Source organism: Python bivittatus, unplaced genomic scaffold (assembly GCF_059951505.1).
Source record: "Python bivittatus isolate LINGU-HERP-01145 unplaced genomic scaffold, Pbiv_v1 ctg000610_np1212, whole genome shotgun sequence".
NCBI lineage: Eukaryota > Metazoa > Chordata > Lepidosauria > Squamata > Pythonidae > Python > Python bivittatus.
This window is the reverse complement of record NW_028277088.1, coordinates 21,198,204-21,225,646: the sequence shown is the minus strand read 5'-3', so window position 1 is coordinate 21,225,646 and position 27,443 is coordinate 21,198,204. Positions and strand designations below refer to the sequence as shown.

General features: G+C 38.2%; 1 protein-coding gene across 8 annotated transcripts in view; it reads right to left on the bottom strand.

The window, feature by feature from the left end:
• The window catches only part of ADAM22 (ADAM metallopeptidase domain 22), a 145,204-nt gene that overhangs the window by 6,740 nt on the left and 111,021 nt on the right, over window positions 1-27,443 (bottom strand). Inside the window, exons 23-30 of one of the 8 annotated variants that reach the window (XM_088150501.1) lie at window positions 26,677-26,845; window positions 25,356-25,461; window positions 24,897-24,987; window positions 23,119-23,136; window positions 20,542-20,736; window positions 17,642-17,742; window positions 17,272-17,338; window positions 11,659-11,745 (exon numbers count right to left, since the gene is read on the bottom strand). In XM_088150501.1, the coding sequence (XP_088006627.1) occupies window positions 11,659-11,745; window positions 17,272-17,338; window positions 17,642-17,742; window positions 20,542-20,736; window positions 23,119-23,136; window positions 24,897-24,987; window positions 25,356-25,461; window positions 26,677-26,845 (834 nt within the window). Of the gene's footprint in view, window positions 1-11,636; window positions 15,331-17,271; window positions 17,339-17,641; window positions 17,743-20,541; window positions 20,737-23,118; window positions 23,137-24,896; window positions 24,988-25,355; window positions 25,462-26,676; window positions 26,846-27,443 lie in introns of those variants that run through there. The other 7 variants (XM_088150500.1, XM_088150496.1, XM_088150494.1 and 4 more) reach the window with 7 other exon arrangements.

The window sequence follows — 27,443 nt, the reverse complement described above, 5'->3', positions numbered from 1 at the left end:
AAGCTTGTTTTGAAGTACTAGTGAAAAGTGATTCCTTACCTGCAATAAAACGCCTGCTTTCATTCATGTATTTTGGAACTGCTTGAGAAAGCAGCCCCAGATAAAAGTACTGCAGAGCTCCATGATCAATGACACCAGGGAGGGGCAACCTTCTAGTAGCTAAGAGCCTCATTCAATATTTGAGGGGGTGTTAATGGCTGCAAAGAAGGCCCGGCCACATTATGCATGTGGGCAGGGCAAATTTTTAGAGGTTTTTTTTTTTTTAATGTGCTATGCCTATTTTAGGGCTTCCACAACTATATTTTGTTTCCCATTTCAAAATGGCAGGAAGCAATGCACTTGGTTTTCACCAGACAAGGTCAAGGGGGCTCTAAAGCTGCAAAAGGAGGACTTGGGTGCATGTGATTCTGGGCCACAGGTTGTCCACTTGTGATTTACCGCAATGCAAACTGTACTGATAACATTGTGTACCAGCATCAAAGTATCTTGGCCTTCTACTACCAGGTGGCTTTCATAGTTTTTGGACTACAACTCCCAAGCTTCCCAGCCAATAAATCCCTGGCTCTGTTAGCTGAGAATCATGGTATAGTCCAATGCATTAGGACAGTGCCTGGCTAGGGAAGGGTAATATGAGAATTAACTGGCTCAGATCCTAAGCACCATGTTTTAAAAGTCTATGTCTGATTACACTCTTCCTCCAAGCTATACAGAATTGCAGCTCAAGTTGTTTAGAATCAACAGGGCAGATCCATTTATTATTGTGTACAAAAAGGCAAAAATGTAGGCAGACACATGCAGTTTAAAAGTCAGAATGGTAAATTATGAAGAAACCAAGGTAAAGTGCTCAATCAGTACACATGCAAGCATAATTTAGTGTGCCGTGGTTCCAGCCAAGCCTGGTATCCGATGGCATGGGGGTGGTGGGAGGGGAGAGCAGACAAAAATGGACTGACGGAGCAATCGGCATTTCTGCACAAGGTGGGTCAGATAAGCAGTAGCAAGTCAACGTCTGCATCACATGTAAAGCATTCTGTTTTTTCCAAGTCAATAAAAGCTTTGCACTTTTACTCACAAGGCCAGGAATTACTGATCACACTAAATTCCTGTGCAAATCTTATTTCTGCACAAGTCCTTGACTGTAGTAAAACAGGCATGGAACCTTGCTTCAAATTCCAGTCCTAAAATTTCTGCAACATCCTACCTCTACTTACTGGATGCAGTCATTTGTAAAGGAATTTTATTTTATGATATGGGGATCCTTCTATGGAGAGACTCCGCACGATCAAATACCACTGAAGCCAGCTGCCATGACCATATGAAACTCCTAGATATGAACAGCTGCTTTGACATTAGGGCACCTCTACGAACAACTGCATATCACAGAGGCTGTGATGATGATGAGGGCCTTCACATCAGTAACACAGGAAGGGAGCTTTAGAAACCCTGTATTTTGATTATATGCAAGAAAATATAAAATCCGTATTCCAGTTCTCCCATAATTATATACATCCTCAACCATCCTCAACCCAGTGCCCATCCAATATGTTGGGGCTACAACTCCAAGAATTTCCAGCCACACTGTATTTGCTCCATCCCCTTTAACATTCTGCAAGTCCCTCAAAACCTGGCTATGTGATCAGGCCTGGGGGTCCCAGGGGACCGCGGAGATTTTGCAATGGCTCCCTTACTACCTGCCTGTTGTGTTTTTATAGTTTTTGTAGTTTTAATGATAGTTTTATATGTATGTATGGGTTTTTAAATTGAGTGTTGTACGCCACCCAGAGTCACTTTTTTGTGACATGGGAGGCTATATAAACATGATCGATCAATCAATCAATCAATCTAGAATTGTAACCCTACCACATATGGAGGCAGTCAAGTTGAAGAAAGCTGTGCTAAGCCTATGAATACGGCTATTAAGTTACAGTACTATATTTGTACTGTGGCATAATTTCATTATGTTGATACTATTTTTTTCAAAACAAAATTATTTACATAGGGGAAAATATAAAAGCCAGAAACTCAGCTGATCTCAAGTATTCCTTTGATGAAATATCAAATGCATTCCAATTCTTCCTCACGTGCTGATTAGCACTCTGTCAGGCTGCCCTCAGATAAGGACTTTTGTTTTATTATTAATTCATATGGCTGTGCCACCCATTTGTCAGGATCTCTTGCAAGCATCACTGAACCTATTTAGGCACTGGCCTCTCTACCAAGCCCAAAGAACATCTACAATTTCTGACTCAGTAGTGAAGTTATACAAGAAAAATCAAAGTTGGTAACTATTTCAGTGTGGGCCACACTATTTGTAATGGATTGAGCACCCCATTTATTTCTCATGGAATTAGGCAGAGCGCTTCTGTAAACATGTAATTAGTTTAGTTCAAGGATCAGCAATCTGATGCCCTCCAGGTAGACTTAAATTTGCATCTGAGCCAGCTAAAGTGATTAAAACAAGGGATTCTGGGTGTTACAGTTCAAAATAGCTAGCAGGCATGAAGCTGATGATCCCTGGTTTAGGCGCTGTGAATCCTGGAATCATGCAACTGCTTTCCTTTAAAAATATTTTTACATATTTTATACAATTGTACTACACTATCTATTACTCCGGAACACTGATTTAATGTTGACTAACGTTAACAGAATGCACAATGTCTGAAAGAAAAAGACATTGTTTCAGTGACATTGGTGTAGCAGGACTTAATGGGAATGCTAAGTTATCTAATTTGGGTTACGCTTCAATGGAGTTAGAGTGGATGGGAGAAGTCACCATTACTCAGATAAAAATGGGAATAAGCACGAAGTTCAAATAATAAATTTTCCATCTGAAATGCCCAAAGACATTGTTCATCAACCCAATCTAGTCCTCCCGCAAACAATTGTCCTTCAAATGTATTGGATTTCAATTTCCAGAACTGGCCAGTTCTAAGGCCTGAACAGTGCTTCCCAAACCTGGGTAAATTACCTAAAATTGGGTAAAAGTGGTTTTTCTTTGGATAACGACACACAAACCCATCACAAACCCATTACCCAATCACAACAGGGACATTTAAATTGACTTAAAGATTGCCACGTGTGCTAAAATATATTTGAAAATCTCCCAAAGTATTCCTATTAAGATGAAAATCGAGTAAGTTACCAATGGTAATTTGTTGAAATGACATAAAGATAATTCAGTGATATTGTTTTTATAATACAGGTAGTCCTTGAGTTATGACCACTCGTTCAGTGACCATTTGAAGTTAGGGTTTTGGGTAATGAAGGAAAAAGTTTGGGAAGCACTGGTCTAGCACATCAGGAAAACATTGGGTTGGGGAAGGCTGATCTATATGTTATTGGTCCACTAATAATTATAATGATTATAATGATAAATTATTATAATTATGCATTATAATAATTATACAATTGTCAACAATATTGTTATTAATATTACTCCCCCTCTGGGGGACATGGGCAGCATATACATTTAATAAACAAAAATAAATAAACCACTATTGCATCATCTATGCACACACAAAGCACCTTCCACAAAATCACATCAGAGTTGAAATGATGCCATTTCCATAACAAATTGCTCGGGAGCTAATTTTAGACCACTGTAGATTTTCACAATTGGTTACCTCAGTAAATATGCTGAGATTTCCAATAGCCTATTACTGCATTTAAAGTTAGAAGTTGTTCAACAATTTGTCCCCAGTTCTTGTTCCTATACTATCATAAGAGCACACAGTATACCAACCTCCCTGCTGCACAGCAATCTCCCTGCCTGAGCTCATTGACTCCATGGCCAGGCCTATGGTCTTGGGGGACTTTAATCTGCCTTCTCTTGGTGCACAGTTGGAGGTAGCTCGGGAGTTCACGGCCACCATAACAACCATGTCACATCCCAGCCTGTCCCGGGTCATCCAGGGTCCAACACATAACAGTGATCATATGCCTGACCTAGTTCTTCTGTCGGAGCAGTGGCAGTATGATCAGGATTTGGGTGAATTAGCGGTTTCTCCCTTGTCATGGTCAGACCACTCTCTGGGTAACCCTGCAGGCACCCCACCCCATCCCCTGCTTGATCTATTAGATCAGTCCACCCCAGGTTACTAATGGACTCAACTGGGTTTCAGAGGGAGCTTGGGGTTGCATGGTCTGACCAAAGCCCTAGTACTGCCTGGAACAAGAGGGGAAGTGGGCTCTGGATTGGATTGGCCCTGGGGATCCCAGAACTTCGCTGGTTTATGGAAGAGCTAAGCGAGATGAAGCAGGAAAGGAGATGCCTAGAGCAAATGACAAGGAGTGAGCTCTATCAAATGCAAGCTAGCGCTGCTATTAGGGCCTACCTTGTGGCAGCAAGGTAGGCAAAATGTCAGTATTTCTCTGCCCTTGTTGCATCCATGGATAGCCATCCAGAGGCCTTGTTCTGGGTGACCAGAGCCCTTCTGGGAAGAAGTGGGTCTGGGATTCATTCGTAAAGTCACTGTTAAGAATACACCAGGCATCTGACAAATAAAATTGACCAGACCTGCTCTGTGTTAGACTCTGACTTTGGAGAAGGTCCTATGGAGGCTATGGGAGCTGGGTTTAGCCATGTTATCTTGGGGGTGTTTGATCTTATTGAACCTGAGGAAGTGGACAGGGTTCTTGTGGCTGTTAGCTTGGCTACCTCCACATTAGATCCATGTCCCTTCTGGCTGGTCAAGGCTGCCTGGGGGGAGACATGTGGCTGGGTCCAGGCAGTGGTTAATTCTTCTCTGAGTGAGGTGGTGGTCCCGCCATCTCTGGAGGCAGTGGTGTGCCCCTCCTCAAGGGGCCATTGTTGGAACTGACCATTCTGGACAATTTTCATCCAGTTTCCTTTTTAGGGAACGTTGTAGAGGTGGTGGTCATGCTGCAGCTTCAGAGGACTCTGGGAGAAGCTGATTATCTAGACCCCTTTCAGTCAGGGTTCAGGCCTGGGTATGGGACTGAGATGGAATTGATCACACTCTTGAATGACCTCTGGCAGGAGCAGGATGCAGGTGATGTACCCATCCTCATTCTTCTTGACCTCTCAGCAGCTTTCAATACCATTGATCATAGTATCCTTCTGGATTGGCTCTGGGAGTTGGGGTGGGTGGCCTGGTGTTATGCTGGTTCTCCTCCTTCCTCCAGGATCAGTTCCAGTCAGTGTTGGTGGGGAGAGAGGTCCAGCCCTCACAGCCCCTACTTTGTGGGGTGCTGCAAGGTTCAGTTCTTTCTCACCTCCTGTTTAATAATCTATAAGAAACCAGTAGGTGAAGTCATCCGATGGTTTGGGGTGAGGTATCATTAGTATGCTGATGATACTCAGCTTTGTATCTCCACCCTGGGCCATCTGAGTGATGCCCTGGAAATCTTATCTGAGTGTGTGGTGGCTGTGAGGGCCTGGATGGCTTCACTCAAGCCAACTAAGATCAAGTAGCTCTGTATTTTAGGACCATCTTTGGTTCTGGATGTGATGGCACAGTCTCAGACAGAACCGGTGCACAATATGGTGGTCCTCCTGGACTCATGGCTCCTGCTCAAAGAGCAGGTGGCAGCTGTGGCTAGGACCACCTTTGCACAGATTTGTGTTGTACATCAGTTGTGTTTGTTCCTAGACCAGGGGGCCCTGCTCATGGTCACTTATGCTCTTGTGATCTCCTGTTTGGATGACTGCAATACACTCTACATGGGGCTGCCCTTGAAGAGCATTTGGAAGCTTCAGCTGGTCCAGAATGAGGTGACACAGGGAGTTAATGGAGCTGGTTATTTGGCGCATGTGACACCACTGCTCTGTGAGCTACATTGGCTACCAATTTGCCTCCAGGTGCAATTCAAGGTGATAGTCTGGTAACCTTTAAAGCCCTACATGGCTTGGGGCTGGGTTACTTATGGGACCATCTCTTAATTGTTTCTGTCTGATCCAGCAGAAGAGGCATGTTGTGGGTACTGTTGGCCAAGAAATGTTGGCTGGCAGGGCTTTAAAGAAGAGCCTTTTCTGCTGTGCTACCTGCCCTCTGGAACATCATCCCTCCAGAGCTTAGGTTGGCCCCCACCCTGCTGGCCTTCTGGAAGGCCTCGAAGATCTGTTTCAGTGCTCAAGCCTGGGGCCCCAGGTGTGTGACATTTCCTGGCTATGTTGAAGGCCATTTATGATCCTCTAGCTGCTATGTGTTTTTGCTTGTTTGTGTGCTTTATTTTTTAGGTTCATTTTAGCAATTGTATACATTTTTATTTATGTTTAAGTTGTTCATCACCCAGAGTCACATATGGGAGATAAGTGGCCATATTATACAACTAAATAAATACTGAAAATAATTATATCAGTGTATCAATCCGAACCCTATCTCAGACTGCATAATCTTCTCTGTCACTCAGAACAGAGTAAGCAGGCAGCACTATTGCTCTCTTTGTACTATGCTTCTTACAAAACTCTACATATTCTATTACAGGTATTTTTTCCCCCATTTTTGCCTGGGATCATACAAACTGCAGTCCAGTCCCAGACAGAAAAATATACTAACTTCACCTTCAGTTTATAAATGTACAGTGGTACCTTGGTTCACGAACGCTTGTGTTCACGAACAATTTGGTTCACGAACAGCTCCGTTCGCAAAATTTTGCCTCCATTCGCGAACGCCGGATCGGGTTACGAACAGGATCCGCGGCCATTTTCCCTCCCGTGACATGTGATTGCGGCTTTCTGTGGGGAGGGGGACTCTCCCTCCAAGCAGTAACCACCTCCCCACCCGCCTTCCTGTCCTCCACGCCAGAAGTCGCGTCGAGCAAGGTTAGCTTTCTCTCTCTTCGTACTGTACTTTGTGTCCTATTTTTGCGGTTAAAAAAAAAAATGGTTCAGAATGGATTAACCGTAATTACATTGAACCTTATGGGGAAATTTGATTCGGGACGCAATCAAAAATCTGTTGGCGACCAAATTCGGAGGGGTCAGAACAGATTAACCGTATTTACATTGAACCTTATGGGAAAATTTGATTCGGTTCATGACCAATTTGGTTCGCAACCAGAGTCGCAGAACGAATTAAGTTCGTGAACCGAGGTACCACTGTATTTGGAAAGGAGACCATGCATTCCAGATAACCTGGTTCTTTTTTTCTTTAATGAACCCCCTACTTGGGATCCTTCCTGGACCCAAGGGGGACCTCTTTTCTCTTGAAGATGATGGTAATCATGACTGCTGGAGAAGGTAGAAGAAAAATCTGCCTCTCTGGTTGATAGCTTCAAACACTCACGAGCAATTTTCTAAATAGTAAACACTATAGTGTTTTCAAAATGTAGGGATACATAAAGCAACTTTCTTCACTTATGTTTATAAAATGCCACTTTCCCTGCAGTGGGAAATTTGCATTCAGTTAAATACAGGGCAAAAGTACTCAGGACAGTTGACAATGTAAATCTTCATCCTATCACTTTCCTAATTTCTTGAAGAAAAGAAGGGACTCTATTCTTACAAACCATGTCTAGGGCTCAGAACCTCAGCCTTTCTATTTATCTAGAGATCTGTTGATTAAAAGCAAACCCATTGCAAACCATTAGTAACTTTTCTACTAATCTTTCTGCAGATCTTTCCTAGATTGAAACACCTATTTTTAAATGCATTCATTTTCCTGTTCTAGGGTTTTATTTCTATGAGAATTATAGATCTTCCTCATTTCATACACTTTCAGTTTCAGAAACAATATGTTTATGCAGATTTTCCCTGTCATGAAACCAGGATGTGTTACATGTTAAGTTATTTGCCTGATAGTAATGAAGGAGAAATAAAAATGAGATAGGTTAAAGCAACAGGTAAAAGCTTCTTATATCATCTATTCTGTGCTAAATTATCAGAAAGCCATCAGATGTCAGAAAAATAAAAAGAAACAAGAGTCAAGTTTTGAATATTTATTCCTCATAATATGATGGACAGAGGAAGTTTAAGTAGGAAGTTGTGTCTTTTATGTACCCTTATGACCCTTATCTCTGTATGAATGTGAGAAAGAAAATGTATTGTGTGTTATGGAACATTTTGCATGAATATGGAGTTTATTTAGCTGTATGTATCTCCTTTCATTCAGGAACTCAAGGCATGACTGATGGTTGGTTGCAGAATGCAATAAGAGCAGCATATAAAGGAATAAAACATGCACAATAATAAATGATATACTTAGCAAATGGTTCAATATTCAGCAGAGACTAAAGCAAGAATGTATGATGTCCCCTAGGTTGTTTATAATATTTATGAATAAATGTATAAGGACTGCTTATGGTAACATTAGATATGCATTGGTTAGGGACATGAATATATGCATACTTTTATATGCAGATGTTAGACAAGACCCCTGATGATTTGCACTTAATGTTAACTTGTATGATGAAAAAGGATATTGAAAATAAATGTATCAAATGTCAAAGTAGTTGTATTTGACAGGGTTGAATGATTTCACATTATATGGCAAAACATATATAGTGAGTAGATGAATTGGTGTACCTAGGTAGAATGTTTACTAAAGATGAGAAAATGAATATAAAAATTTTTAAATGTGCAAATGCTGGTATAAAAATAATCAGTAGTATGTGGTCTGTTGTGAGAAAGCAATGTCAAAATATGTTAAAATGTATATGCAGAAAAATAAGCTAATGCCCCCTTTGTTATATGAATGTTAGAATTGGGTACATCAGGACAACATAAAAGTAAGTTGAATACATAGAAAGAAGTGTGTGTGGGAAAACAGGAAGAAACAGAGTCAGATATGAATGGCTGCTGAATGAGTGGGAATTGAATATAAAATTCAGTACAAAATAAGTACCCTTAAGTGGTTGGGTCATATAGATATAATGAATGGTGATCAAATGCAAAACAAATATATGAAAAAAGAATGCATGGGTCAAGGGGAAGGGGAAGACTGAGGAAGTTATGGTTGGATGGAGTTGATAAAATCCTGAGAAAAAGAAAGAACAAAAGCAACATATAAACTTGTATGCTGGACATGATGGAAGCACAGAAGCAAAGATAGAAAGATATGGTGTTATGAATGATGTTAATAATGGTGATAAACTAGTTTTAGCTATGTTTCCTTTTCTTTTTCTTATTTCATGTTTTTCATTCGTTTGCATTACTTTATCCAACTCATTTTTAGCATTCTGCATAATGTTGCTTATCTTGAATGGGAATAATGTGCTAGGTATGTATGTGTGATCCTAATCTACTTGCCAAATCTGGCTCATTCCATCTGCTGCTTGCCCACTTCTCCACAGACCGGACCAATATGGACTTGCAAAACAATTTGCAAACTGCAAAGCAATTTGACTGACAGGTGAAACAAATTTCTTTTGGAAGTATTATATACACTTCAGGGAATCTGGCAAACAAAGGATTAGGTAGCATGTTGGTGCAAGGATTTGGTTTGGAGATTCATATGAATTTCTGAATAAAATTTAATCATCAAACCAACTTGAACTGTTTTACAAATCACCCCAAAACAAACTCAGAATGAAAGGTACGGTTTTTCCGCTTGTCAGTTTGAAGGAGCATGAGTTGGTTCATGTCAGTATACAGTGATCTCAGTGAACTGAGGCCAGTTATGTTGAGGGACAATGGCAGGTCAGATTGGAACTGTGTTTGAGGGTTGGTGAGTAGAAATGTTGGCTATATGGAAGGCTCCTGATTCACATATAGCTGACTGCAGTTTGGATTTGGGTTTACCTAATAATGAGGTGAAGTACTGAAACACTTATTTTAGGACAGGGGTCCCCAAACTGTTCAGTTCATTGACCCCTTCATGAAGTTTCAGATTGTTCATCAACCCCCAAACATTTATTATATGAAAATAATTTAATAAATACTATTTTAACTAATAGTACTATGAATAATAACAACAATGATAATGGATAGTCCCATCGATCCTTAGGGGTCGATACTGACCATTTGGAGAACCCTGTTTTAGGATATATAATGACTAAAGATTGGTTATGTGCCAACAAGTCATTATCGATTCTTAGCAACTACATAGATAATACTCCAATGATATTGAACACACTTCTGACACAAACAGTTTTACTTAAAAGTTGTTGAATTTTTAGAAAATGTTTTTTTTCTGATCTGTTAAATTTGATTGCTACCAATGGGTGAACAAATAAAACATAACCCAAACTGAATATTCATAAAATATATCTTCCTTTTCTTTAAAGAGCAATTAATTATTTTCAGCAAATCTCTGTAGTGCCCTCTAATGCATAAGTTACAGTATGTGTATGCTCTGTTGATATACTTGCGTATATTCCCTTTTGTAGTTAACCATCGGTAAGTATATTTATTTCTAAATGCTAGCTGAGTTTACAGGTAGTCCTCAAGTTATGATGGTAATTGGGACTGGAATTTACAGTGCTGAGCAACGCGGTTGTAAAGCGCAACGTCATGTGACAGATTGCTTAGCGACGGCAACCCCAGCAATTCCCGTTACCATCATTAACCGAATCCCACCGGTCTTTAGATGAGGACCCACCCCGATCCAAGCCATTCCTGGCTTGGTCTCTCCCAGCTGCAAGCCTCGGTAAGGTAAGGGACTGCCTCCTCTTCAATTCCCCCGCTACCTATCTCCCCCCAACCCTTTGGGCTGCCCTGCACAGTGTCACTTGGTGGCGGCAACACAGGGACTGAAGCAGAGGACCATCACTGCCCTGGGGCCTCTACTTCAGCCCCAGCACCACTAGCAAGGAGTGCCACCTCAAGCCCTGCGCCATGGCCACCCATCTGAGCACCACAGTGTAAATTCTAGCCACCCCTGCCACCCTGCACTCCGCAGGCCCTATCATGCCCAGCTGACCTTCACCAACCTTCTGCTGCTGCTGACAAGACATGCCTGGCCTGGCGCTATGCAAGGCAACTCCTGGTCTTCTTCCTGAAGCCGCTTGCGCCATTCTCGTGATGCTTCAGAAAGCCTTCAGAAAGCTTCTGAGGCCTTCCAAAGTATTGTGAAAACAGGGCGCACGATTTGGAGAATGGCAGGGCACTGCAACAGCTGTAACTTTGAGGACTGGGAGTAAGTAGGGGGAATTTGTTCAGCTTTGCCATAACTACAAACAGTCGCTGAATGAATGGCCATTAAGCAAGGACTACCTGTATTTCTATTTAAGCATCAGGGTAAAATTCTGCTCACAACTGCAATTTAACACTTTTCTTTTCTACAGGCATTTGAAAGATAACAGCACGATGCTCTAAATGTCTTCTGAAACATTTGGTTTATTTCTTGCAAGTGGAATTGTCCCCTAAATATAAGGGCATATAACTGCACGTTAAGCATGTTATAAAGCTATTGGCTTCAATGCAGTAAATTTTAACTATCAATGCTACTTGATTAGTGGAAGACTCGGATCATGGCCTTAAAACATTATTTTGCATTAAATAAAGAGAAAGCTGCTAAAAGCTAAAGATGGTGATGGGAATGCAAGCACCATGAGTATTGTTTTCAAAAGGCTTCATTAAGACATTCAGAAAAGAATTGTAATTGCACAATGAAGCCTTCGAAAGACAGCAATGAACAAAGAGCCCTTGGCATCTAAAAGAAATTACTTGTATTGGAAGATACAAGAAAGGGGTCCCATAATATCTGGTATATGCTTACACCGCTCTTAAAGATTATAGAGAATTAATTCACAAAATACCTAAAGTAGGGTCCTTCAGTGTTTTTATTCACATCTTCTACCCACTTAGCTACATTAGATTCTCTTTTGAACCATGGGTTTAAATACCTGCAAAAAGCAATGGAAGGAACAAAGAAAGCAGAATAGAGAAATATCTGAGAATACACAGCACAAGCTCAGAAAGGATGCCTTTATATCTCTCAGTTATGAAGGGCTGGGTTATGTAAATCAGTGCAAATGCCAGGCAAAAAGATCCATAAAATCCACAATAAATCCATTTAGAAATTAACTCAAGCTTACGTGTTCTATTTACTTTCCATGAATCCATCCTTGTGTGAAGGCCATGACAACACAAGGACCATCCACCTCTTAAAACTTGAAAGAAGAACTCAATTTGTACACAAGCCAATTGTTGAAGTTATTTAGTGCTCTGAGAGAGTAGAGAAAAATGAAGCCCAAGTAGCCAGAGTAGGAAGCAGTGCATCACAACAGGAAAACATGAAAAATCTATCTATCCTTCCAAAGTGAACATTACTGGTAGGTCTAAAAGCATCTCCTAAACAGCTTCAGGCTAATCATATTATTATTTCAAAGCCACATCTTTAACCTAATGAATACAGGTAATCCCCGGGTTAAGAATGTCTGGTTTTATGGATGACCCATATTTAAGAATGGAACTTACTGTAGCAAAATTCGAGTTAAATACACAATGATTTGAGTTAAATACACAATGGTTCAAGTTAATTACACAATACTACTTATATAGCATTATATAATAATACTGTTCTGGCTTACATACAAATTTGATTTAAGGACAGACCTTGGGAACGGAACTCCTTCTTAAACTGGGGACTACCTACACAACAAATGATTATTTGCCTCCTGCCATAGAAACATAAATATAAATAGACAGCAATGCCTGGGTATTTACAAACCAGATTCAGAAAGAAGACTTGATCTTGTTTTGTTAGTAGTACGCTGGGAGTGTGTTTGCTTGTTTGTCTTTTTAATTCTACCATTTCTAGGAATACAATTATTATAGGAAGAGAGAGAAAAACTTATTGATTTGCCAAATATGGATTTTTTCACTGGTCCAATCTCAGAATTCCTATGTAAGCATCAGTTTTTCCTGGATTATATGGTAGCTGTTCTCACACAATAGTCTAAATAACTAGATACTCCAAATATTTTACTTTTTCTATGTCACTATAAGCACATTGAAGAAAAATGTATGGAATGGGATTAAGAAAATAGCTGATTCTTGTCTGGTAAACTGCTATATGCACAACTAGTCCCTCATGTGTTGCTAGTCATTGAATTAATGCATCATAGAAATGGAGGGTATACTTTAGATTACTAAGTACAGGAATGCATATCAGTATCCCAAACAGATACTAAATAACAATACAATAATTTAGATAGACTGCAATCCTATGTTCACTGATTTGAGAATGGACCCTTCTGAAATCAGTAGGATTATTCGTTTGGAACAGTCTTCCTCTGTATGCAAGTTACCCCCAGATTTGTTAGAACATGGACTCTGTCCTGTTCAGATATGAAAAGCTGGGCAATTCTCTGCATAAATTGTATGTAGCCAAAGCATGCCATCATATGCAACACGTTACAAAGTTAACTCAGGGCCTAACTGCTTTTTCAGTATGCAATGTAATTAATTATGTGGGAGCATATCATAGTTTAGCTGAGGGAAAGGCAATTTAGTGGTCTTTAGGTACCTTGGATTACAAATCTCACAATTTCTTGCCCTTTACTCTGACATCTGTGACTCATGCAAGTTGAAGTCTAAAACTCTTGACTGGCACAAAATCTCTGACAACCCAGATTCATACCCTTCTTGTCATTCTCCTATCCCCTTAGATGGCAATATTTTGAAACCCATTACCATTTTTGTTGAGTTTAACAGAGTTTGCATCCTTAATATAAATCAAACTCAAACTGGGTTAGTTTATTAAATCCAATGCTCCAAAGTTATTAGCATAATGTCTATTCAAACTGCAATATTCCTCCCCGCTCTCATCGCATAAGCACAAACATAGCATCCATCCTCTATCAGCCGTAACAGTATCTAATTAACAATGGCTAACAAAAAGGAGTGCTTGATGTTTTCCAGCTCAGTTGCTAATTAAAAAGTAAACGTTAAAAGCATAGCTGCAGGGCAACTTGCTAGCGAAGGTAAGGCGCTGACAGCAGGCACACTGTGCTAATGCTTGCCATTTCTATGGGTCTGTGCAAAACCAAATGACAAACCTTCAACCTACGCATTTTGTTGGAAAGGTTCATTTGATAAGCATGAAGCACTCCTTATCTGGATTTTGTAATGCAAAAAGAGAAAGTTAGCATGGCAACAAAAACATGCGGCTGTTCAAACAATAGAGTTTTGAGGCATCTTCATACCGAATACACAACCATTTAACTTTTCTAATCCTATTGATCAACCTGCACTTATAATTTAACATCAGACCAGGTTGCAGGATTAAAACAGGTTAAAAAGTAATCTCTGGGGTAACTGTGCATCAGTCATCATTGATAGAGGGCAGCGTTCCTCAACCTCAGCAACTTTAAGGTGTGTGGACTTCAGCTCCCAGAATTCCCCAGCCAGCATGCATGCTGGCTGGGAATTCTGGGAGTCAAAGTCCACACATCTTAAAATTGCTGAGGTTGAGAAACACTAATCTAGAATAACCTGTCAGATCAGATGGTAAAATTTTGCGTGAAATGCCTTAAACTAAACCAATGGCTTGATTTGGCTTGAGCACAACATGCAACAATGCAAGAACCCTGGAGTTTACAAGAGTCGGGGAGGGGGAAATTACACATCAGGCCAGCCAGGAACAGGGCTTAGCTAGCACTGCCATCAGCAGAAAAACTTCCAAGCAATCAAAATTCTTCATCACAGTAAAACTTTGGAAAAGGAACTTTGGGGGAAAAATGGCTGCCAAACTGGAAAGGCAGTTGAAACTGACCTGTGATTCCGATTCCCAGTTTGGGAGTGGTGAGAATCCCCCTGGCTTATGCCTTGGGGTGGGATTTGATTGGTGTGGGAAAGCCCAGGCTCAGAAGCATGGGATACCCTGCTGCAGAAACACAATATATAATAGAAAAAAAAAATCTAAGCCAAAGTCTATAGAGTTTATAACAATGAGGAAGATGCACATCTAATGGCAAAGTTAGTTTACATTAACAAACAGCCGGTATGATTACTTGGGACATGCTTTAACACATGCTCTTATGCAATTATAAACGTTCTAGTTTCCATAGGTAAACAATCTATATAACCATCCATTTATTTTTGCAGGCATTGGAATTAAATACATTTTACTAAGGCCAACATTTAACTGACAAAGGAAAATCACTCTGCAGAAACTGTTTTTGACTGACAGAAATTATCTTCCACTTCACTAGTAAACCATGATGCAAGAAAAATGGTTGCTTTATAACTGGCCTTTGGCATTATCAAGGCAATACCTTTCTGTTACCTACAGTCATAAAACCTAGAGAGAGATCTGAGGGCACTTTCACTGACCACAGTCAATCGTATTGTAAGATATGTTTTACTGTGTTGTGGGTGAGCTGATCTCCCCACTTTCATGCTGACCATTTCTTCCATTGTTGTGATTCTGAAGACGAATCTGGAAGTATCTCATCCATTTCCAATTACCAGTTGTATACCCTAAACTGAAGAAAATGTGATTACTCTTAACTATAGCTTGTTTGGAATTTGCCAACTGTATACTATAGCCTGCTGAAATCAGGAACAAAAGCTACCAAACTCATATGTCTAGGACAGTGTTGTCCAAATTTGGCCACTTTAAGATGAGTGGACCAACTCCCGGAATTCCCCAGCCAGCCATGCTGGCTGGGGAATTCTGGGAGTTGAAGTCCACTCATTTTAAAGTGGCCAAGTTTGGACAACACTGGCCTAGGAGAAGAAAACAGGTAAGGTAGCTAAGGTAGGGAAAAGTTCTGCCCAATCCTTGATTTATCATAATATCCAAAAGCAACCACTGCTTTAACAAAGAATCACTGCCTTAAAACAAAAACTACCAAAAATAGCCTGTAGGACTGGGGAACAATTCATACCCATTTGCAAAGAATGGCCAGAGGTTATGTGATCTACTTGTCAGAGGCATAGATGACTTGTTGTGCCCTTCCAGTCTAGTGATAACAGCTTTGATTTTGGTTTATTTTGGAGAGATATGTCATTTACACCTAGATTAAGTTATTTAAAGTAGTGCAACTGTGAATTGCCTAGTTTAGTACTGGTATCTACATATTAGGAGATTTGCCCAAAGTAGGGCTATCAGATCTGGACTCCAAAAATCTGGACAGCAAAAAGTTATAAAGAACTTTCTACATCTCCTTGCTGTCTCCTTGTTACCTAGATTTTTGCAGCCCAGTTCTGATAGGCAGAGCTCAAAGCAAGTGATTTTAAGAAATCTTATAGAGTGAAACATTTTGTGTTCCTATTATTGAGATGAAACATTTTGATTACTTTTACAATAAAAGCTTCCCTGCACACTCAATATCTTAGTAACTAAAACTTGTCTGATATTATTCTAAATAATATGTTGAAATGTACATCTAATGGAAGAAAATGATAGGCAGGACTGAAAAGGTTCCAGGGAACAAGATAAAGGTAATTTGCAGATTTCTTAAAATCTTTTTCTAAAAACCTTTCAAGAGGCATCAGATAAAGACATTTGCACTAGGAAATGGTTCCTAATATGCTCTTAATAGATTCCCCTGTCCCTAATATACTTTTTTTTTTTTTTTACAAAAAGTTACTATAAAGTTATTAAATAAGATAATATTATTTAGAAACATCATAGAGGAATTTTGAGCTATAATTCCTGTTTGATTTCTTTCTATTACAAGACAGTACTGAATAGCTATTTGCACTAAATCAAACAGGAACCAACTTTGACTGCAGAATACTAGAATATTGTTGGTCACTATTCAGAATGATGCAGCCACCTAGATGAATGGGTCTAGGGACTCAGCATTATAGAACAAGTTTAATTGGGTAGTCAACATGGGAAGTTTCTACCGTCTTTTGCTCCTTGTTGCCCTCTGCAAGCAGGAAAAGTACCCTGAAATAACAAATTGGATTCCTATAGCCCACTATCTGATGCACATTTGCCTGACAATGTCTTAGGGAATTCAACAGGGCTGATTTCTATGCAGAGGTCTCCAGGAGCTACTTCTCTCCACTCAGATTTTCTACTTCTGAAAGAGTTTATTTCCCCCAGGGATAAGATAGCAAGAAATAAGGGAAATAATAACTTTGGGGACAAATAACAAAGGAGATTTTCAAAAGGAAAATTACAAGGGGGACCCCTTCTCTCCTCTAATTCTTAACTGAAAATCCATTTCCTACTTTAAAACACAAAATGCTTTGAGTGGAGAAAGAAATAGTGGCGTTTGGACAACACTGTAGTAAAGAAGCCCATACAGGGAAAATGGATGGGTTGCCACCCTATTTACCAGCCAGTACTTTTATTAAAAACATAAGTAACATCTAAAGGGTCCATTCCAAATACTTAAAGGAAGGGATTGAAACAAAATTAGCTTGAGAGCTTTTCTGTTTCCCCTTTTCAGCTAGAAGGCCAAACTTACTCAGTTGAATTAGACCGTGGCCTAAATCTTTTGCCTTTGACTTTCTTTCTGTTGCCTCCTATATTACCTGAAAGAGATCAAAAGATAATAGTAAAAAAGATAATAGTAAATGATAATTTTGGAATTTGGGCATTCAGCAGCCCTAAAGTTACATACAATGAGTTCAGGTTCAGGGCAAGCCCATTTAAATCAAAGCATGTTATGTCTTAGGGTAAGTTTAGAATCTAGCCATACCTTTCATAAAAGGGAAAGCTGACACCAAATCCTTAAGTTTCCAGTATGCTCCAATACCATCTAATAGACAATCTAATTTCTCTGCATAATCATGACTCAGTGAACTCTACCATGCTGACCCAAGAGGCTTTCCCACCTTGCCATGAATTACTCCTTGGTCTCCCATTTTGACAGATGTCTGAAAGATTCTTTGCATCTTGGATTCTTTCACTCCATGAATGAGATAAGCCGTTTGACCTAGGATAAAGAGCAAGATCCACATGCAATGGTTGGTTTTGGCATGTTTATCTTTTAATAATCCCATTATTAACTGACATATTAGATTGAGATGATTTAACTCTTCCTGAAGTTCCTCAAATGTCTACCAAAATTAATTAGCAATGTAGTTTTTTTAAAAAATTAGATTTCACAATGTTTTGTAACTTTTCCTTCACTCTAGCACCCAACACATCTAGGAGGCACCAGGGTTTGGAAAGCTATTCTAATCTTTGTTTCACTCTGTAGAATATAAAATTGGGATAGGAAACCTTCTGGGCAGTATTTGTACAGAGTAATATGTTGAGGGCCAGAGCAAGCAGTAAGCAGAGTCAGAGATGAAAGTAGATGGGGGCCACCCATTCTTTCTTAGACACTCTGCTTGTTCCTTCTGTATGACACAGAAGCCTACAGGAAATGGTTAGATGATTCTTATCAGAAAGCTGAAATGGATCTTACATATGAGTTTTCAGGACTCCTTGCTGTTCCAGGAACATTGGTTGCCTACATTAATAGGTAAGATATAGAAGGAGTGTATACTGACTTCAACTGTTGTTATCTGAAACAACGATCAAGCCAGTCTTCAACAGCCTGATGGTCCCCAGATGTGTTTCGACTACAATTCCTAGAATTCCTAGCCAGCACAACCAGCAGGTGGAAACTCAGGAATAACTAGAGACGGCTGAAAGTAGCCGTTAAAACATTTTAAAAGAAAAGTATGATTCTACTACTGAGTAAAAAGTAATTGTATAACTGAGTAAAAAGTAATCAGCTATTGTATATTTCAGAATATGCAGACTTTAAAAATTGTAATGTTCTTAAGAACCAACTACTGAAAGAAGGAATTAATGGAAATAAGTGGTAGGAGAAGACACACAATAAATTAGTAATATTTAAGCAATGCCCACTTTAAAAGTCAATCAACAACTTCATAGGAGGAATGAAACTTCGCCCCATGTAACATTATAAAACAAAATCTTAGGAAACACATGTTCCAAAGATTTCTTCAATTTATTTTCTGGAGTGGAGCAATCTGCATCATTTAAATATGGTTCTCAGAAAATATTTAACATCAGCCAATTTTGTCAAGAAACTCAGGACTGATTTAAAGTAATTTTTCAAATAGGCATCCATCAGAAAGATCTCATCAAAGATTAAAAAAAGAAAACACTCCATCTTAATTAGATGATTACTTTAGCAGTATAATGTGCCATTGAATACAGCTTTCCCCCCATCTGTCCTCCAGGTGCTTTAGACTAAAATTCCCAGCTAGGTTGAGAATTATGGGCTAGTGTATAATTTTCAAATGACAAAAATCTTTCTTCCTCCATTTCAGTTTCTCATCTGAATAACCACCAAAATAATAATCTGAATGGGTTACGTCTCTCTCTTCTTCTTCTTTTAATAAAGTTACATTCATATATTGCAATTAATGTCTGCTTATTATTATTGCTACTTAATGGTGGTTGCTTGTAAAGCATTAAAAGCAGTTTGATCATTCTTGCTGCTAAAAAAGATGAGGAAGTGACATATAAAAGTGACCTTATCTGCTTATGGATTATTAAATACACAGAGATAAATTTGTTATTTGAAAATAGTGAATATATCTTTTTTCAGTAAATGAAGCAATATTCAATCCAGTGCTTCTAGTCAAGCACAAAACTCTGGATCTAGAATAGAATTTGAAGTTGACTCCTTTAGCCTTCCTTTTCACAGAAGAAGCCAAGAAATTTTTGCTCACACACTGCTTAAATATTGCAAGAAGATCTAGTAGACTGGATATTAAATTTAATTTAGCAGAATCAAAGAGCTCTGAATGTCTCTATGACCTGATCTGTAACAGAACAATCTTTTTACAGGGCAGCTGGTTATAAATGAACTGTTTGAACACATAAGCACATCAGAAATACATTGTAGAAAGTAGCTTCTCGTGAACTTCAATCTTGCTGTCACAACTTTGACCAAAGTGCACAAGAGAGCATTACAAGAAGTAGCATTCTACTCCATGCAGCACTGTTGTGGATATATCTTATAAGCCAGCCAGCCAAAAGATTTGCTCTAAACATACATGATCAGTAAAGATGATAAATGTAAGCTGGAAATGCCAGGTAAGATAAGAACAAACAACAGAGCAAACTGGTGATAACATTCAACATTTATATTCTTACATTTTATTCATCCATTATAACTGTTAATGAGTAAAAAAATCCTCCGTCTTTGATTAGTTGAACAAGCTATAACATAAAGGCAGTTTTGGCAATTTCACTGGGTTTAGTGTTTTCATGGTATCACAGAACTGGAAAGTGCCCCGGAAAGTCCTCTTACTGAAGGCTCAGTGCAGGATGCAAGTATTAACAGCGTCCTGTGCCAAGCCCCATCCTGTCTCTTCAAACATTATCCAAATACAAGAATGATAACAGGATAGTTATCAACTAACACATCTTAGCAGCTGCAGATAAGCTACTTCCAAGCAGAAAATGTAGATGGCGTTAGTGTTAGTATTAGATGTGTCAAATTAGTATTAGATGTGTCTATGTAATCAACGGAAGACAAGTTCAGCTTGAAACAAATAATTTTAGAGGTTGAGAAAAACTAGTTAGGCTGAGTATTCCTGTAGGTTTTTTTTTTTTTAAGTAGGATCTGACATAATCTTACAGCCAAAAGTTTCCTTGAAGGTTATCTAATTTCACCAGAATGTGTGATGTAACAGTCAGTAATCAAAGATGGAGGAACGCCATTTTTCAACACAGCCCACAAAAGGAAGGAAGGAAGGAATCAAACCTGCTGCAAAACAATGAAAGGTTCTGACTAATGGAATAATGTGTGATGGAACAGGTAGAAATCTGAAAATGCGACAGAAAAGCAGACCTCTTCTTAGAACTAGATGCAGAGTTTGTGCTGACTCCAGGTGGCATGTCGCTATAAAAGGAGTCGGCCTCACCAGGCTTTTTAACATAATCTCCCTGAGGAATTTGTCTAAAGCATAATAAACATTTTGAAGTCAGTAACAAAAGAATACATGCGTAGACTGAAAATACATTCACTCACTCACTCTCTCCAGACAAGAAAAAAGAGTTAGCAAGAGGTTAAGGTATTTCATCTCATAATCACATAAATAGAGACAGGTGATAGAGGAAAATAGGCATATATTTGTTTTTTCTTTTTTATTATTGTGAGCTGCCCAGAGTCACCCATTGGGGGAGATGGGCGGCATACAAATTTGAAAATAAATAAATAAATAAATAAATAATAATATATTCTATAGTACAAAAATGTATTTCTAAAATACGTAACTGTTTATCTTGCAGTTTCTAAAATGTTAACTGTTTAAGTGTAATATACATCTATGAAACTGGATAAGTTTCTTTATATTTAAAGAAAACAATTTTATGAAATTAAATTAGATTTCCCTAGAAATGGAGTCATGAATCCTGTTGAAACCTGTATTTTCCTGCTTCTGTCCCATTCAATGACCACACATATCTTTGTTTCCCCCCCTTCTCTTGGCCAGTTGATATAAACGCTTCAGAAGGCTTTGTTATTCTAGTTAGTCTTAGTTACCTATAACTAACTGGTTATAACAGAGAGCTTTGTCTGCTTCCTGTCCTCAAAACCAAACAGATCATCTGCTCTTTTTTTCAAAAATGCGTCTAAGAACACTCTTCCCATCCCCTTAGCTACAGAACCATTATGACTTTTTGTTTTTCAAAATCCATAGCTATATAAAAAAATATATTCCAGACTTCTGTCCATAATATTCATTTGAATACTGTGAAGAAAACATTTTTTAAAAAATTATTAACATTCACTACAGAAATTGTAATGAAGTTTATCTGAGTTTTCCATGCAGTCAAACAGTTAAATTATGCAATAAATAGTAATAAAGCCAACTGCATCTGAGGGAGTTTCCCAAGGGATACTCAGTTTAATGCTAAACCAAAAATGATGTTTAGAACTTTACTGGATTGAAAACATGTGGAAGTGGTACAATTTTCAACAGCTTGACAAACTCATGCTATTTTTTTTTTTTTTTGCCTCTATATTTTTGCCATCTTACTGGTCATAGTGATCACAGAACCAGTTTCTGCTCAGTGCCATATTTTAAAATTTATTCATTTCTTAAATGTGTTAGTTAAAAACTTTCTTTTGCATACAGGATTCCAGAGCAAAAGGAAGGATGTCTTCAATCTCCACTGACTTCAGAAGTTATACCAAGCAGTAACATGAAATCAGATCAGACATAAGACAATGCATCTGATCCTTATTCTACACGTCTGTGACTTTTAAAAAAGCCATTAAATTTTTTTTTAAATGTGGTGGGCACCAATTGGAAGTGAAATCATATATAATATATAATCTGAATGTATCCATCTAAAGGTCCATAAAACCTAATAGTTTTAATTTTGTAAAAGGTAAATTCACACATTCAACAGGGAAGTCTTTAGAGTCCTAGTAATCTAAAAGTGTTTGATAGGTCATGTTGTTAAATACCAGTTAATTGGGCCTGTTTTTGAGAGGAAAGTATCTTTATTAATCTATTGTACTAAAAATGTCTGGTAGCACCTTAACAATTAACAGGTTTAAGATATTACACTTTCATGGATGACCATCTAAGGCAGTGCTTCCCAAACTTTTTCCTTCATTACCCAAATTACGGGTCATAAGTGCAAGCTGGTTGCCAAGCACCCAAATTTTGCTCACGTGACTGCAGGGGTGCTACAATGGCTGGAACTTCGAGAACTGGTCATAAGTCCCTTCCTTCAGCACCGTCGTAACTTTGAAGGGTCACTGAATGAATGGTCGTAATTTGAGGACTACCTCTATTATAAAAACTATATAATTGAATGATCTTTATGTCACTTCACCATTGGTAATTACACCGATTTTCCTCTTAATAGAAATACTTTGGGAGATTTTCAAATATATTTTAGTACACATGGCAATCTTTAAGTCAATTTAAATGTTCTTCTTGTGATTTGTAATGGGTTCATGTGTCGTTACCCAAAGAAAAACCACTTTTACCCAATTTTGAGTAATTTACCCAGGTTTGGGAAGCACTGGTCTAAGAATAAATGTTCAGCATTTTTACTGCTAAGAAACAAAAATCATAATAGAAAATATAAACTCAAGGGAAGGAAGTGCTAAAAATAAATAAAAAGAGAGAGACCAATTAAATTAGATTATTTGATGGTGACAAGTCCATATATAAACAGAACTTTCAGTGGAACATAATGGAGAGCTGTGGTACTTTGATTCACAGAAATGCCTCTAAGGATCATTGTCCCCTGGTAAGTAAGAAACAGGGATTTTTATTTCAAGCATTTTGAGACAACGTGGTCACACTTTGTTTGCACATACCTCTGTCTTCGATAGTTTCTTACAAGAGAAGGGAAGAGAGATAAAGAATGCGTTATCACGTGGCATTTGCTTTCACTTCCTTAGCGTTTTAAAGAAATGTTTGGATCCTATGAACTCTGAGGCACATTTCACTCACAGAGGAGACATTCTTACATTTTCCTTCATATGACAGTATCTTCCACCATTAACCCACCTACTCCCCCATGAGCACACCGAAAAATTGCTTTAGAAATTCATAAGAACTTCAGGAACAAGATGAGATTTGATGTGGGAAGTTGTTGTTTGAGATGAGATCTCACTTTTGTAAGCAGTTCTTAGGATCCAACCTTAAAGATTCACAATATATAAAAGAAAATACTAGCATATATTAATTATTTTTTATTTTTTGTCTATTTTATTATATTTAAAAGCAATATGCTGCTGCCATGAAAAAAAAGGCAGACACATTTTTTTTTCTGTTTGAAAAGTGCATGCAAAGGAACCTTAGCTTTATATTCAATTACGTAATTTCTTCAAAACTTTTCTAATCCTAGAGAATATGAACTCATACAATTTCACTTCCCCTACACATCTCCTTTGGTACTTCTCAAGAGATACTTGACAAGAAAAGTGGAGTTCAGAAACTTTGGCTGTTAGGAATGTAAGAAACCTGTTTGTTGAAACCAAAGATACATGCACGATGACTGTTATTTATGATCTCTAGAGCCTGAAAGTCTAGTCAATCGTTCTGATTCCCACAGTGACAAGACAGATATTTCTGGGAAACCCAAGTGCAGGACCTCATGATAAAGCCCTACCAGCAACTGATATTTCAGAGGCATGTGGCCTATGTCTCTAGAAACTCAAGGTAAAAATGCCTTCAATTGGTGTGCCTTGCAAAAGCAGCAAGCAATAGCGGCATTCCAAACATCTGGTTCTAAGCATCATACACATATCTCACGTCTATGAGAGGATGTGACTCTGGGGACTGCAGAAAACTAAAATGGTGGCTAGACTTAGAGGCTCTGCATGGGTCAAACCTTTTTTTTTTTTTTTTTTTTAAGTCTTAAAACTTCCACACTGGGCCACAATGACTTGTCCTGCTTGTTGGCACATCATTTGTCAATAAAATTGTTCTCTCTTCATCTTTGTGATCCACAGCTCCAAATTCTCTTAAGTTTACATTTTTTATATTTATTTTATATTTATTATACAATTTTGAATGCAGTGCAGAAAACGAAGAAAGAGGAAAAAAACACTCATTTCTTGGTGTTACCTATTGAAACTGATTTACATTAGAATCAAGAGAGTCATGAAAGCACTTCTATATACTGTACGTGTGTGTGTGTATATATATATAAATATATAATGTGTACGTGTGTATACATTTTCTGCATTGCATTCAAAATTGTATAATAATTGTACAATTTTGTACAGGATTTAAAATTATGAATCCTAAAGCACCGAGCTCCTAGTGTTTTTGGACCAAATGACACAGATTTCTGTAGGTTTAAAATCATGAGCACATCAGGTCTTTAACTCTGCAGTTATTTAGTATTTTTTTCCATTGGATCTGTTTAAAAACAGGTATATATTTGAAAACTGAAATTTTTGATTCAGTCACAAACTATAACTTCAAATCTAATTAAAAATGAATTATTACATTTCCTGCTCTCTTACCATTCTTTTCTGACTAGTGAAACCAATGAAATATTTTCTTTCTCCCTTACTTTTTGTTAGCCCATGTTGCCAGCTTTTTCTTAGCTTACAAATTTTCTCTCTCTATATAAATTACTTACCTGTAACCCCATGCTGTTATTCCCATAATGAGATCCAACACTAAAATTGTACCGGCAATAGCACCAATAATAATATTTGTGCTAGTGACACCTAGATTAAAACAAAAGCAAGAATTTAGTGCATTCCCATTGGAGAGACTCAATTAAAATTATACAATTTCTTTTTTCTTTTAATGTAAAACTTTGGGGGGGGAAATGTCTGGGACACTTGAATTAGCAATGAGCGACACAGGATTCAAGCTGGTGAGGGCAAAAATGAGAAAGAACAGAATCCTTATTCTTTCTAATTCTATATGTAACAGTATAAATGTGACTATATTTGATCAGGATCAAAATACGATGGAAGAACCTTTCCTTAAAAATGCTAAATGAAGAATCAACATCCTTTTTTCTGATACAGATCATGATCAAGCCAATTCACATGAATAATAATATTGCAACAAAACATGTATAACTCACCTGAATTGTGCAAACTTCCATCAATTATTGGTTTCACGAGGCGCTTACTGCAGTCTACACCTGTCCATAACTGTTCACAGACACACTGCATTTCATTACTGCAAACCTACATAGAATGTGATTCAAATTTTCAAAACAGAAAAATCCTAATATATGTTTCCTGAGGATTTGAGAAATTATTGAAGAATAACAGATGACCCTCTAGCATTTTAAATATTATATTCTAACCTCCCATGTTTAATTATAGCTGACCATGGATGAGTAAGCTGCAACTCATGGTCCTCATGTGGCCTTCAGTTCCATTTTGGGAATCTATAGAGTCTCCCCAGGATCTACCACTACATTTTGGTGTCAAAATGGAAGTTTTCAAGAATCAGTTTTTGTCTTTTTAATATACAGAAAGCACTCCTTTTTTTTTTTTTAGCTTACCCTCTCAGAAAAATATTCTTTAAAAAAATCATAGACAAATTTCATCCCTGCTCATTCTGGTAACATCACTGTGTGATGGCTCCTGTACCTGTCAGATGCTGAAAATGATAAGTATTTCAAAAGTAATGGCCTCAACCAAAACCACTGTCCACCTCTGAACTGTTGATCCTATTAGTTTAACAGGCAAACCACCTTTTTTTTTAAGGGGGGAGGGAGAGAACATAAACTATGGGGACTTAATAACGTATTTAAGCATATTGGGAAGAAAAATGTTTATGGGGGCAAAAAAAGGTTATTATCCTCTTCTGTTCAATACCAAGATTAACATGCTGAAATTATCGCTCCCTATAGGACACTCTTGATCGGTCAGAAATGAACTTTCTCTCTCTTATAGGCACATGCATACGTGCAAACACACTTATGCACCTTTTTCACATCTTCACTGGAAAGCTCCCCTCTCATTTTTAGAACTACTGCCTGAAACAGAATTGTTAATAGATGACTCCCAGGTCTACAGTTTATTTTGAAATGTCTTTAAAAGCATTTCTGGTTTATAAGGGATAGAAAGATTCATTTGTGCTAGCGACTTACTGCAGCATTGAAGAAAATCCCAGGATTATATCCTAGATGGGGTAGTAAGAAAACAAAAAAGCTCATGGAAAAAGGCCATGGCAACTTCTTTCATGCTGCTGTAAAGAAAACTATATAGACTAGTACTGACTGATGTAATCACTAGGAGGTGAGCTCAGCTTGGAGGCCCTTTTATCATTATTCTTCATTCATGTGTTGCTGCATTGCTGGGCTTCTTTAAATATCCAAAAATAATAAATAAGTCATATCTCTTCCCCATTCCAACTCCACCATCCCAAAACATAAGAAAGAATAAACTTACTCCATGTCCTGAACAAATGAAGCCATCTGTACTTCCAGGGCAAGAACTGAAGTTAAAAGAATCCATTGAGAGGCATCTGTGATCCCAGCATATCCTATCAGGACCACAGGGAGTCCCATCTTCTACATAACCCAGGTCTGCATCTTCCTCCAGCTTCACATGACCACCACTACAAATGGAACAGGAAGATTTAGTTAATGGAAACCATTTACCAAATGAAAATCTTTTTTTTAGCAAAAACACAACCAAATCATTATATATTAAGATATTATGTGCCTGTGTATGTATACAAGTCTCAGTAGGTCACCATATTTGGCTGACCTTGTCTGGTCATGGAAACTAAGAAGGATCAGTCCTGGTTAGTAGAGAGATGGGTGACAACCATGGAATATCAGGGTTGTAAGGACAACTTCATGGATCGTTACCTTGCTGCGATGAAGGGGATCGCGTCACAATAATGCTATGAGCTATATTGTTGGGAGTGTACACTCCCAGAAGGTCACCAATGATGGACAGGTCATGGATGAGGGATCAGATTAAATCCTGGAGAAGGAAGCAGGATACAAGGATACAACCTATCCTGTAATCTGTCAAGAAAACCAAATGGACATTCACAACAAGGACAATTTCAGTGTAATACTGGAAGATGACCTTCCTAGTTAGAAGTTATCCATCAAGTTACTGGGGAAAAGCAGAGAGCAAGTATGAGTAACAAGAAATTGCTGTTTATGATGTAGCTGGAGTAAAGTCAAAAGAACTGCTTGATG